The 14,130-nt window shown below is 41.0% G+C and overlaps 1 protein-coding gene across 1 annotated transcript in view; it reads right to left on the reverse strand.

The window, feature by feature from the left end:
- The window catches only part of LOC135473017 (nucleoside diphosphate-linked moiety X motif 6-like), a 38,789-nt gene extending 24,723 nt beyond the window's left edge, over nt 1–14,066 (reverse strand). The window contains exons 1-5 of the mRNA XM_064752788.1: nt 13,979–14,066; nt 12,832–13,141; nt 12,371–12,577; nt 11,719–11,777; nt 10,952–11,003 (exon numbers count right to left, since the gene is read on the reverse strand). Coding sequence (XP_064608858.1) covers nt 10,952–11,003; nt 11,719–11,777; nt 12,371–12,577; nt 12,832–13,054 — 541 coding nt within the window. The 5' untranslated portion in view covers nt 13,055–13,141; nt 13,979–14,066. The remainder of the gene's footprint in view (nt 1–10,951; nt 11,004–11,718; nt 11,778–12,370; nt 12,578–12,831; nt 13,142–13,978) is intronic.
- Nucleotides 14,067–14,130: the final 64 nt, after the last annotated feature.

The following is a 14,130-nucleotide window of genomic DNA, read 5'->3' on the forward strand; positions in this document are numbered from 1 at the left end:
CATGAAGGAGGAATCTTACAATTCAAGGAGAAGGTGCAGGAATCAGACAATTCAAGCACAAGAAGGGCGAATCCCACAATTCAAGCACAAGAAGGGCGAATCCCGCAATTCAAGCACAAGAAGGGGGAATCTTACAATTCAAGGAGAAGGTGCAGGAATCAGACAATTCAAGCACAAGAAGGAGAATCCTGCAATTCAAGCACAAGAAGGGGGAATCCTGCAATTCAAGGAGAAGGTGGAGGAATTCTGCAATTCAAGAACAAGAAGAGGGAATCCCACAATTCAAGCACAAAATGAGGGAATCCGGCAATTCTAGCACAAGAAGGGGGAATCCCACAATTCAATCAGAAGGTGGAGGAATCCCACAATTCAAGCACAAGAAGAGGAATCCTGCAATTCAAGCACAAAAAGAAGTAATCCTGCAATTGAAGCACAAGGTGGGGGAATTACCCAATCCAAGCACAAGGTGCTGGAAATACCCCATCGAAGCACATGGTGTAGCAATTACCCAATCCAAGCACAAGGTCCAGAAATTACCCAATCCAAGCACAAGGTGCAGGAATTGCCCAATCCAAGCACAAGGTGCAGGAATTATCCAATCCATGCACAAGGTGCAGGAATTGCCCAATCCATGCACAAGGTGCTTGAATTGCCCAATCCAAGCACAAGGTGCAGGAATTGCCCAATCCAAGCACAAGGTGCAGGAATTATCCAATCCATGCACAAGGTGCAGGAATTGCCCAATCCAAGCACAAGGTGCAGGAATTGCCCAATTCAAGCACAAGGTGCAGGAATTGCCCAATCCAAGCACAAGTGCAGGAATTGCCCAATCCAAGCACAAGGTGCAGGAATTATCCAATCCAAGCACAAGGTGCAGGAATTATCCAATCCAAGCACAAGGTGCAGGAATTGCCCAATCCAAGCACAAGGCGCAGGAATTGCCCAATCCAAGCACAAAGTGCAGGATTTGCCCAATCCAAGCACAAGGTGCAGGAATTATCCAATCCAAGCACAAGGTGCAGGAATTATCCAATCCAAGCACAAGGTGCAGGAATTGCCCAATCCAAGCACAAGGTGCAGGAATTATCCAATCCATGCACAAGGTGCAGGAATTACCCTATCCAAACACATGGTGGAAGAATCCTGTAACTCAAGAAATCCTGGCTTAAAATGAGCTTGAAGTCTTTAAAACGGTACATTTTTCTTAAATATGTCATTATCAGGCCATGAAAACCTTTGTGAAATTACATTGCTATGAAAAATTATCAGGCGAACGATACAACTCAAAATCATTTCTTTTCTTGAAGGACACACGAAATGGTACTGTAAAACAAAGAATATGGTTTTAAAAGATTAGCGTCCAGATTCAGGTACTTGTTCTAATGATAAAGATTATAACCTATTTAAACAGTATATTATAGGGAGGGCCTCTGAGAAACGCAATTATGACTTTAAATCCACCAAAAACAAAAGATTTACTACCCCAGAAGGCCGCCCGGTAAAGTTCAGCGTGAGACGTCATAGATGGCCAACCCAAGTCCAGCTGGCTTATATAACCTGGGATTTCGTTTCGAAACGATGTCATTTTCGAGATGGATTCTCGCTACACCGAAGCAAATATACTGTCGTATCACTTTGAGCCCATAGTGGACAACTTTGAAGTTCCGATCAGGACACTGACATCTCTGGCCAGATTTCAGATTCCGCGTTATTAGACGTTCAATTTGAACCTTGTCGAGACATTTCCAACCGCACTGGCAACACGGACTGGCAATTAAGCTTTAGCTTTTTCAGCTGTAACACTGTAGGCCTACATTAGCAGATTTAATATTTGGGCTACTATTCTTTTCGTTTATCCGCCTCAAAAAATATCACTCTGTTTCCCGAGTGATTTTAAATTCATACCCATATGCGATGACAACTGCCGGCATATGTTATTGTCGGCATTCGGAATAAGCTATGCCAGTTAGGGGCCTATAATCGTGTACAATATAAATGCATGTACGATGTGGACTTCGGCGTTAGTTTACTGAGATTTGTTATTTATCAGTTTTCAATACGGTTAATTTTATAGACACTGTGTGCAGGTGTCGATGTGGAAATTGTCCAGAGGTGCCAAGGGAATTGGAAAGTCTGCGTTGTGTAGAAGTTAGTGAGGTTGGGAGGAAAGCCTTGGAGAAGGGCCAATTATCGTGTATATGTTAACATCGGGGGGTTCGGGCAAATTGTCTCAGTAAATACGTCCTGGGTTGTGTCTGTCATAGTGGTGACTACGGTGGGTAAAGCTTCAGGTTTTAGTCTCATGCGGCACCCATATTAGCCAAATCTTTCGAGTTCATCTGTATTCCGCGCGTAGCTTTCTGCTGGAAAATGTACAGAGCAGATACGGCTGTGTTTGGTGGGTATAAAACCCTTCCGTCTTGTGCTGTGAATCCACGCTTTATTAAGACCCCAATCGTCTGAAAACTTGAAGAAACTAACTCAGCGGTTCTTCGACGAACCATTTTTACAACCTTATGCAGAACAGTAAATTATTTCGTGGAGAAAATCGATATGCTTGTTGTTATTTTTGTGTCTTTCTTAACACTGAACTAATTGGCAAAGCTCGTAAGGTTGGACTTGTACGACGTAATCGGCGGAGACTACCGAGCGTTTGCCAAAAGAAATGCATAAACCGTGGCTCATTATGTTGTGATTTTAATGCCATATTACTCAGATTAATGTCTTTTTTTCAATATTTTTTACACTCAATTTAACAATATATCGGATGGGCATAAAAAAAATGGGCCGTACTTTGACACTCAATATCTCCAAAACCCTCTTACGTCAGCCTCTACAAATTTACACACTCAAAAGCCATTATGTCCTAAGTATACAGACCAAATTTCAATTTCATCCTTTAAGATTTCTGTTCATGGGACCAAAATCAAAACAGAGTCAAAAACGCATGTTCCGGACATTTCAAAATGATGTTTTACCTTGTTCGACTTGAAAAGGTGACCAATTCCTTGTCCGCCGCAGACAAAACCATATTGATTCAGCAAAACTTGTGCCTATCTGGCAGAATGGTTTCCCTGACACTAGAGCCAGGCAATTTTTCCAGACGACACTTGATTCACGCGTGTCACACAGGTACAGCGCGCGCTCTACTCATGACACCTGACAGGTGATGCAATATGGGTCTCTGGAACGTGCGTTTTTTTGAGGCTATGTTTTCATTTTAACCCTGTGTACAGACTACTTAGGCTATGACCTTGAAAATTGGTCAGTATATTTTAAATATCATGCCATTTGAACGTCTAAAGTTTGAAACAGTTTGAACTAAGGATAATGGAGCAATGCAGCATCAAAGTACGGCCCATTTTTTATGCCCACCCGATATACAGGGGTAGCTAATTATGAATAAATAACCAATCTGGACACTAATCATTTAAGCAAAATGAAGAAAGATATTCAAACAATTTTCCGTACGTGCGAAGGTCTGTCAACAGCCTGCGGATGGTCGTGGGCTGTGCCCGGTTTCCTCCCACCATAATGCTGGCCGCCGTCGTATAAGTGAATTATTCTTGAGTACGGTGTAAAACACCAATCAAATAAATAAATCAATAAAACAATTTTTATTTTCATTTTTGAAGTGGCCTATATTTAATATTTCTTAACAACCCCTCTATTTTATGCATATTTTCCTTCAATGATCGGAAATATTCGAAAAAAACGTCACCGATGAAAATACTGGGAACGTGGGAACAGCTTAGAGCCCCCAATTCGGGCATTTGTCTAGTATAAAGTTGTTTTGACAGCTGTCATTGTTAACGTGACCACAGCATGATACATAATTTTCGGACTTAATAATAGCGCCTTACGAAAACTGTAGTTTAAAGGTACTTTTACACCCAAAGAAGTAAGCTGAGAAGGTTTATATGAAAAACATACAATTCAACCACCATGACAGAGGAATACTACAACATAAAGACATAAAAACCTAGTGTTTCATGATTAATTTAAATGTGTGTATGATCAGTTATAGTATGACGGTTTAATAAATAATAAGGTCCTTCGTAAAGGCGGGAAGTCGGTTGGGGCACTTTGTAACGAAGTAAAGTGTGATAAGTACATTGTAACCACAGGAAGTCGGTTGGGGCACTTTGTATTGAAGTGAAGTGAGATAGGTACATTGTACCGACAGGAAGTCGGTTGGGGCACTTTGTAACGAAGTAAAGTGTGATAAGTACATTGTAACGACAGGAAGTCGGTTGGGGCACTTTGTATTGAAGTGAAGTGAGATAGGTACATTGTAACGACAGGAAGTCGGTTGGGGCACTTTGTAACGAAGTGAAGTGTGATAGGTACATTGTAACCACAGGAAGTCGGTTGGGGCACTTTGTAACGAAGTAAAGTGTGATAAGTACATTGTAACCACAGGAAGTCGGTTGGGGCACTTTGTATTGAAGTGAAGTGAGATAGGTACATTGTAACCACAGGAAGTCGGTTTTGGGCACTTTGTAACGAAGTAAAGTGTGATAAGTACATTGTAACGACAGGAAGTCGGTTGGGGAACTTTGTAATGAAGTAAAGTGTGATAGGTACATTGTAACGATAGAAGTCGGTTGGGGCACTTTGTAATGAAGTAAAGTGTGATAGGTACATTGTTACCACAGGAAGTCGGATGGGGCACTTTGTAACGAAGTAAAGTGTGATAAGTACATTGTAACCACAGGAAGTCGGTTGGGGCACTTTGTATTGAAGTGAAGTGAGATAGGTACATTGTAACCACAGGAAGTCGGTTGGGGAACTTTGTAACGAAGTAAAGTGTGATAAGTACATTGTAACGACAGGAAGTCGGTTTGGGCACTTTGTATTGAAGTGAAGGGAGATAGGTACATTGTAACGACAGGAAGTCGGTTTGGGCACTTTGTAACGAAGTAAAGTGTGATAAGTACATTGTAACGGCAGGAAGTCGGTTGGGGCACTTTGTATTGAAGTGAAGTGAGATAGGTACATTGTAACCACAGGAAGTCGGTTTTGGGCACTTTGTAACGAAGTAAAGTGTGATAAGTACATTGTAACCACAGGAAGTCGGTTGGGGCACTTTGTAACGAAGTGAGGTGAGATAAGTACATTGTAAGGACAGGAAGTCGGATGGGGCACTTTGTAACGAAGTAAAGTGTGATAAGTACATTGTAATGACAGGGAGTCGGTTGAGGCACTTTGTAACGAAGTGAAGTGTGATAAGTACATTGTAACGACAGGAAGTCGGTTCGGGCACTTTGTAACGAAGTAAAGTGTGGTAAGTACATTGTAACGACAGGAAGTCGGTTCGGACACTTTGTATTGAAGTGAAGTGAGATAGGTACATTGTAACGATAGAAGTCGGTTGGGGGCACTTTGTAACGAAGTAAAGTGTGATAGGTACATTTTAACGACAGGAAGTCGGTTCGGGCACTTTGTAACGAAGTGAAGTGTGATAAGTACATTGTAACCACAGGAAATCGGTTGGGGCACTTTGTAACGAAGTAAAGTGTGATAAGTACATTGTAACCACAGGAAGTCGGTTCGGGCACTTTGTAACGAAGTGAAGTGTGATAAGTACATTGTAATGACAGGAAGTCGGTTGGGGAACTTTGTAACGAAGTGAAGTGTGATAGGTACATTGTAACGATAGAAGTCGGTTGGGGCACTTTGTAACGAAGTAAAGTGTGATAAGTACATTGTAACGACAGGAAGTCGGTTGGGGAACTTTGTAACGAAGTGAAGTGTGATAAGTACATTGTAACGACAGGAAGTCGGTTGGGGCACTTTGTAACGAAGTAAAGTGTGATAAGTACATTGTAACGACAGGAAGTCGGTTGGGGCACTTTGTAACGAAGTAAAGTGTGATAGGTACATTGTATCGACAGGAAGTCGGTTTGGGTACTTTGTAACGAAGTACAGTGTGATAGGTACATTGTAACGATAGAAGTCGGTTGGGGGGCACTTTGTAACGAAGTGAAGTGTGATAAGTACATTGTAACGACAGGAAGTCGGTTGGGGAACTTTGTAACGAAGTAAAGTGTGACAGGTACATTGTAACGACAGGATGTCGGTTGGGGCACTTTGTGACGAAATAAGGTGTGATAGGTACTGTGAAACAGGGAGTCAGCTGGGTACTTTGTGACGAAATTTAGTCTGTTAGGTACTTTGTAACAGGGAGTCAGTTGGGTACTTTGTAACGAAATTTAGTTTGTTAGGTACTTTCTAATTACAGGAAGTCGACACCCTTTGCTTTTTCACATTTTCCCTCACAGAAGTCATCTCGTAATGGCTGCATATAAGAGAAGACAGAGACGTGAAGTGTAATACATTTTAAGTACATGTATCACAGGAATCCATTAAGGTGAAGTTTAATGAGAGATACTGCAACGTTCTGTTCTCAGGACACTGTCCACAGATGTCCAGTTATACGCAGATCCCAAGGTTTGATAGGAAGGTAACCTCGCGCTCTGTCCCGTGTGCCTCTTTGGTCTGATGAACAACGTCTATTTCTACATTTCTGGGATGTTTCGTGAGGACATCCACCTGTCGGCGACCTCCTACCCACGGAATCGAACAGTCCAGTTTGTGGTAGCCTTAGGCAACGGCGCGAGCGTTCCTTTGAAGTTTTGGGCCCCTTCACATTTACACCACACGACCACAGATAACAGTTTTTTAATTGATAGATCCGACAATAAACCCCTCGAAATGATTCACGGCTGTTGAATAATTCATACATGTGTTATCTTCCATACAACCTACTATGATCGATGTGTTCTTGACCTGGCCTGGTGTGGGAGCCAATAGTGCTCGCTAAATCATTGCCTATAACGATAAACACTAATCACCGGTAGTGAAAACGCCCCAGGAAACAATGTATCTGTCTGCACAGAAAACAAGAAACATTGATGAGAAAGCATTAGGGATACATAATCTGATTGTTGATGGACTGCCCTCTGATGTGTGTGGTCAGATCATCAGTGGTATGTCGGCTAAATCTGTATCAATGGCTCATCTCAACCCTCACGATGCTTGGTAAATTCTAACTATTTGTTACCACCCAGGCCGTCCTTTCTACCACACTGTAACAATGTATATATGGATTTAAAGCAACTGTCAGATGCGTATGCATAAATATACCTCTCTCCAATAAAACGTAAATGTGATTCAATACCATCATATCTGAAAAGATATAAAATACAGTATTTTCTTCTCATTTTACCTATTTTGGTCTCTATACAATACAATACTATGTCACGCTAAAATATCCTACCGCTTGTATAAAATCGGCATAGCACTGGCCGATTTGGGTCACTGTACAATAAAATACTTTGTCACCCTAAAATATCCTACCGCTTCTATAAAATCGGCATAACACTGGCCGATTTGGGTCACTATACAATACAATACAACGTCACCCTACAATATCCTACCACTTGTACACTGGCATAACACTGGCCGATTTTAAAAAGGGAATGACACACAGATTTCACCCTAAAATCGGTTCACAAATTTGACGCAGTCTAGTTCAGATTGTCAACAATGGACATTGTGATCGACAGACAATGTTAGCTTAGTGTTTACTACATAGATGTCCAAAGTGCTTCACACCAAAAATGAGACACATAATCGAATAGTGGCTATGGAGGCACAGAGTACTTGTCAACGCAGTCTACGGTCAAAGCACGCACATGTTACATGGACAAAATGATACAACAGAACAAAGTCTTATGACGCAGAAGTTGGTAAGCTTCACTCTGTCTGCAACAAACTGGACACTTGCTACTATATGGCTACGGGTTCAAATCCAGCCCCTCAGTGCTATGGCGACAGTGACGGCTTTAAGTCAGAAAGTTGACGAAGGCCGGAGCTTTAATCTGGGTACCACTGTTTCCTCCACCCATAAGTCTGGCCGCCGACGAATAAGTGGACAATTCTTTGGTACATCAATCAATAAAACATCAGTCAAATAAATAAGTAAAAACATGTGGTTTGCTAAAGCAATGGTAGGCCAATGTAGTGGATTTAGTGTAAAATATAGAAATGTGAGGTATAGATTTTACAGCAAAAACCCTTGTCTGAAAACCTATCAACCTTCACAGCTCTTGCAAAGACTCCTACATCCCACTGCTATTTCCTAAAAAACATGTAAAAGAACGGATTTTTATGGTTAACATGGTCAGAAGTCATGGTAAGTGTAAAGCAGTGTATAAAGCGTCAACTCTAGGGACAGATTAAGTCATAAATGTAGCATCCTAACGTTAAGAGTATTAAATTAAACAGCAGCCTGGTCCACATGTAGACCAACACTCAATAATGACTTACGCAAAACTAACAGAAGTCTCAATATAACTTCACCAATGACAGGTATAAAATTCATCCCCATATTTCATATTCAAAAGTTTTTTCTTCAAGAAACTCTTTTGCAATGCGACGTAAAGGTACACTTTATCAAAGCGTACAATGCTATCAGATATTCCACGTAAAAGAAATTCAATCTGTCCTGGTAACGGCTAACGGTTAACGGCAAGGGTATACACTTACAACACCTTTGTGCCATGAATATACGATGAGTTAACATCGACAAGGAAGAATGGTTCTAGCAGAAACCCTAATCCCTGGTGCCTAAAACCACGGATAACCTAACCTTTAAAACCTGAAGATTAATCAGTTACAAAGCGTTTTTATTGTTCACTGCTCAATTCACGGCGGTACACAGATAGGGTTAACGGTTTTGCTTATGTCCTTGGAAATACAGGCGAGTGGAATAATAGAAACTATAATGTCAGTCAAAGCTGTTGATTGGCTCTTTGACAAATGACAGGTGGAACACGTGTTAAGTCCGTGCATCATTACACACTCGAATGTTAAAACATATCGGTGATGATATGACCTTATAAAAGTCACAAGGCTTTGGGTGTAAATTACACTCCCCAGATTAACTGCTATTTTAAGCTAATCATTCATAAATTAACAGTCTATTTACCTGGATCTCACAATGAATAAGGCCATATCCCCCTCCCCTGCCCCCGCACCCCTCGCTTATCCAGGGAACTTCGCACGTGCACCTGTATGAGGACTTGTTCCAATAATACTGTGGACCATGTTTTTAAACTTGGATGAATTTTAAGCCGTGACTTAGATAGACAAGGATATAGACCAGATTCCGCACGGGTAATAAACACTTGAGGGTTCACCTTACCATTCAGTGTCCTGGCCAGATTCCAGCAGAATCTATTTGGGTGTAGTTAGAGTTTAATGAAGCCAGATAAGTGAGAACCAGCAAAGCATGAAACTATAGTACCACGTGCTTCAGAATGCCATCAAGGTCGAGCTTTGCTGTGTCTAGGCATCCATCCTTGAACAGTGATTTAGGGCATATTTCACTTGTTCTAGCAGGTCTATGAATTGCCACTTTTTGTTTATTTGTTTTATTTATTCAGCTGGTAGGTATTAGGGGGCTTAAAAAGCAAGGTACAGTTTTTTATCAGGCAATAGTCAAACACGTTCATGCAGTCACAATACAGCCTCATATAAGGCCAGTTCTCATGGCGATATTAGTAATACAAATTGTGGCTTGGGCTGCAACGTGTCAACAGCCATGTCAATTCCAAATCGTGTGATCTAAAACATGTGCTCTGTGACCTGTATGAGAGTGTCTGTTCAGTACTCATTATGCTGTGTGCACTTCGTGAAACGACCATCTGGCAGTTCCGTACACCTTGCGCTAGGAATGCTCCGTGAATCGACCATCTGTGAGTTCCATACACCTTGCGCTACAAGTGATTCGTGAAAAGTGCACCTGACAGTTACGTACATCTTACGCTGCGAGCGCTTCGGGAAATGTGCAACTGACAGTTCCGTACACCTTACGCTGCGAGCGCTTCAGAAAACAAGCACCTAGCAGTTCCGAACACCTTTCGCTGCGAGTGCTTCGTGAAGCAAACAACCCGGACCATTCGTTCACCTTATGCTGCGAGTGCTTCGTGCAACGACCATCTGGCAGTTCCGTACACCTTGCGCTAGGAGTGCTTCGTGAAACGACCATCTGGCAGTTCCGTGAACCGTGCGCTAGGAGTGCTTCGTGAATCGAACATCTGGCAGTTTGGCACACCTTGCACTACGAGTGCTTCGTGAAACGTGCACCTGGCTGTTCCATACACCTCACGCTGCGAGCGCTTCGTGCAACGAGCATGTGGTAGTTCCATACACATTATACTGCAAAGCGATTCGTGAAACGAGCACGTGCAAGCTCCGTAGACCCCACGAGAAAGCATCTAATTCGCCTAATAGTTCTGTACATCTAGTACTTCCCTACACGCGTTATTGGACAAATGGACATTCGCGTTCCGCGAAAATAATCATTAGCGCAATGATTTACCACTTCTGATTTTACAATGTGTATATTTTAACAAGTATGAGGCATTTTTTTCTCTGCGAAAACACATCGTCAGTACCCCTGAAGTACATATAGTATCATGCCAGCATATATAGAGAGCACTCCCCGGAATACTTGGTTAAAACATAAAGATCATCTCATCACAATACGGCTCAATCGTGGTGTTAAGCCATAAGCGTGTTATACGAACGAAAACTGAACACCTCAAGGGAGCTCACTCTCCCATTCTCATTCTGATTAATATTACGACACAGTAGTCACCCCTTATCCACAGGTGATGGTTGGGTTCAAGCCCATTACAGTAGCTTTTGCATGCTGAAAAGGGACTCAATTTTGACAAATTCCAAAAATAATACATAGTGCAAAAACCTCAACTTTTATAGCATGTTCTCCTAAATATGTACTCAAAGTCTCAAAGACAATCAGTCTTTTGTGTATTCCCCTGTGATTTCACACTCATCTTAATCTTCTTTCATCAATAAATAGTAAATGTATGAAAAGTTCCTCAACAATCTCTCTGTCAGCGAAGTGATTTCCACTCACCTATGTCTTCTCCTAAATCTGACACACCTCCTGGTAACTTCCACATAGGACGCTAGGGAAAAAAAGGGAGTTTAATTCACTTTCTGCCTCAAAGGAAAAGATTTCAAAAATCAAAATAGGCATCACTACGTAGGCCACTTACACATGGCGCTCACAAATATACTTTCATTTATTTTTTTAGATGTTTGTGAAAAGAGTTACAGGTGCTCAAGCATCTGAATTCTAAGGTGGACTTTATTGACCATAACATCATAGTTTAGGAACTCTGATGTCACAGGAAGTTTTTTCCACTCTAATCACAACACTCAGTGGTGGCATAGCTCTTGTTGCCCATGTGTAGAAGATTACTGAAAATAATGTTCCCAAAAATTCCTTTATTCAGGTGAACATCAGGAAAAAAGATGTTGTGACATCAGAGTTCCTAGATACCGCCAGTATAGCTCATCAAAGAGACCACAGTTTTCAAATATTCAAATGCCTTTCAACACTCTTAAAAAATCTGGAAGCATAAATTTTATTTATATGCATAGTATTCAGTTGCCAATTGACTTCATATTTTAGCTTTCTTTGCTTTAAACATTATTTTGTGTAACAATACGGGATTAGTTACCTAGTGATGCATGAAATATATCATGCAGGGTAAGGATAATATGGCTCTTGGAAGAACACTTTCCTTAAAACTCATCAGAACCCTGACTATAACAGAATACCCTAAGACAAAAACTGAGAGACATTAAAACTAAAATCTGGAATAGCCTCATACTAACCGTCACATTTTTATCCTGAATAACTAAAACTTCTCTCACATCCTCTCGTACCACTGCTCCTGGAAAGAGATCAACATCCAACAATGATGTATAGCCATCGAGGAAGCTGGCCTGAACATGTGTATGAAGATTTACCCTCACTACTGAATGGTCTCTTAGCAAAGGAATTCTACAAACTGTAAATATCCAAGGCATTGTACAGTGCTATTAGATTGTAGGATTGACAAATTAAAATCTTGTAATCTACTAAGTATCTTTTTTTTCAAGGTTTCAAGGACTGTCCCCAGTAGCACAATTAGTACAGCATCTGCTTCGGGACCCAGGGTCAATCCTGGGTCAAGTCACACCTAAGACCTTAAAAGAGGAAGTTGTAACTTCCTCGCTTGGCATTCAGCATGAAGGGGCAGCGACTGGTTGACCCGTATCAGTATAATGGTTTGGGCGGGGCGGCTTACTGGCCTTCGGTAAGGCATCTCAGTGAAGCAGCACTACATAAAAGAGCGGTGGAAATCCGTCCTGCAACAAGGAGGCACATTACATGCACTTTAAGGATTCCTTTGTCGCTTTATAACTGAAAAATTGTAAAGTACGACGTTAAACCCCGAGCACTCACTCAGTCACTCAATTAAAAGGAATTACGAGCATGCTTTACCAGCCACTCCAACTTGGTGTGTGGCGAATCTTGGTAAAAGACTCTGGGAGTCCTCCTGAAGCCACAGTTTCAGCAGGGAGAAGTCATTTTCTGCATGGTGGAAGAGAAAGCCGTCTTTGGCAGCAAGGGAGATAAGTCTGCTATGACCAATTGGCACTCTCAGCCAAACAGCAGTACACTTGTTATCCCTCCACAGATGTAAACTTTCTGCAACACAAGTGTCATCAGGTCAAAAAATACTTAACGTTACACAGAATTTCAATGGTACTTGAGAAAACATGTATATATGGTGTGGTATGTCAACAATAGTTTAAATTACACTTAATTTTACATTAATTTTCAAACCCTGCAGTACTATATGACACAAATGTCTAGTGCTTTTCAAGAGAATGGCTTTTTTGGCCCTTCTGCTAATTATCGTTCTTACTGGCTCAATAGTGATGACTAAACGGTATAATTACCATGAAGTAACTTCCTGAATTCACCATCTGGGATGGCCGCAGGCAACTGGTCAAGGTCCACAGTGATTCCATTGTACTTATCAGTCTCCCAGGACAGGTGCTTCACCCATCCTGAGCTTAAAAGCCTTGTGCACAATGCTTGTCCTGTGTACTTTGTGACAGTTGCTTGTGTCAGTCTGTTCACATGCCAAACATAATGGATAAGTGATACAGCTCTCATCATTACACAGGCTACATGTAGCAGAAACAATTTCACCTACAGTTTTTGCTCACACAGTATTCCTTGTTGAAGCTGGGTGTCTTTGTGAAACTGCAATGCAAACAGACACTTAAATCACTGATATCCTGTCGTGCCACTGATGAGTTTAACGTAATATACAAGTAGTGTAACTCCGAAAAAAGACTTCATTTTGACTCAATTGCGTATTTAGCAATCATCAGGAGAGTGATGGCTAAATAAAATGACGAAAAATATTGAATCAGGAGAGTGATGGGTAAATAAAAGGCTGAAATATTGAGTCACAATGAAGTCTTTTTTAAGAGTTACACTACTTGTGTATTACCGGTACATTAAATCACTGAAGCACAGTGAACTGATTAAAGTCTTTTAAGTTAATATGATTCAGGCTGGTCCAGTAAATGTAGGATACAAAATAAAGTTAATATGACTCAGGCTGGTCCAGTAAATGTAGGATACAAAATAAAGTTAATATGATTCAGGCTGGTCCAGTAAATGTAGGATACAAAATAACGTTAACATGACTCAGGCTGGTCCAGTAAATGTAGGATACAAAATAAAGTTAATATGACTCAGGCTGGTCCAGTAAATGTAGGATACAAAATAAAGTTAATATGACTCAGGCTGGTCCAGTATATGTAGGATACAAAATAACGTTAATATGACTCAGGCTGGTCCAGTAAATGTAGGATACAACATAAAGCACTAACAGTAACATTTCACTGTTGAAGTTACAAAATTGAATATTGCTTATACATGTATCTGTCACAAGGCTATAATTTGAGAACATGGACAGCTAATGCAACCATGGTTTAAAAATATTGTTGTTGTTTACAGGAACTGAAATTGCCTAATAGTAGTCAGATGGTACTTGTAGGCCTACCGTAATCAACATATAGTACATGTTACCATAATTTTAGTCTACAGTCATAGCACCTAGCTGTGAGAAAGTTCAGTGTTTCTTTGGCCCAACAGTATGCCACTCCTTCTCCACTTACGGTCAACGAAGTTCTGTGAGCATAATCTCCCTTGTCGGGCTCTTCGTTGTAAGAGGTAATATT

Source organism: Liolophura sinensis, chromosome 8 (genome assembly GCF_032854445.1).
Source record: "Liolophura sinensis isolate JHLJ2023 chromosome 8, CUHK_Ljap_v2, whole genome shotgun sequence".
Classification (NCBI taxonomy): domain Eukaryota; kingdom Metazoa; phylum Mollusca; class Polyplacophora; order Chitonida; family Chitonidae; genus Liolophura; species Liolophura sinensis.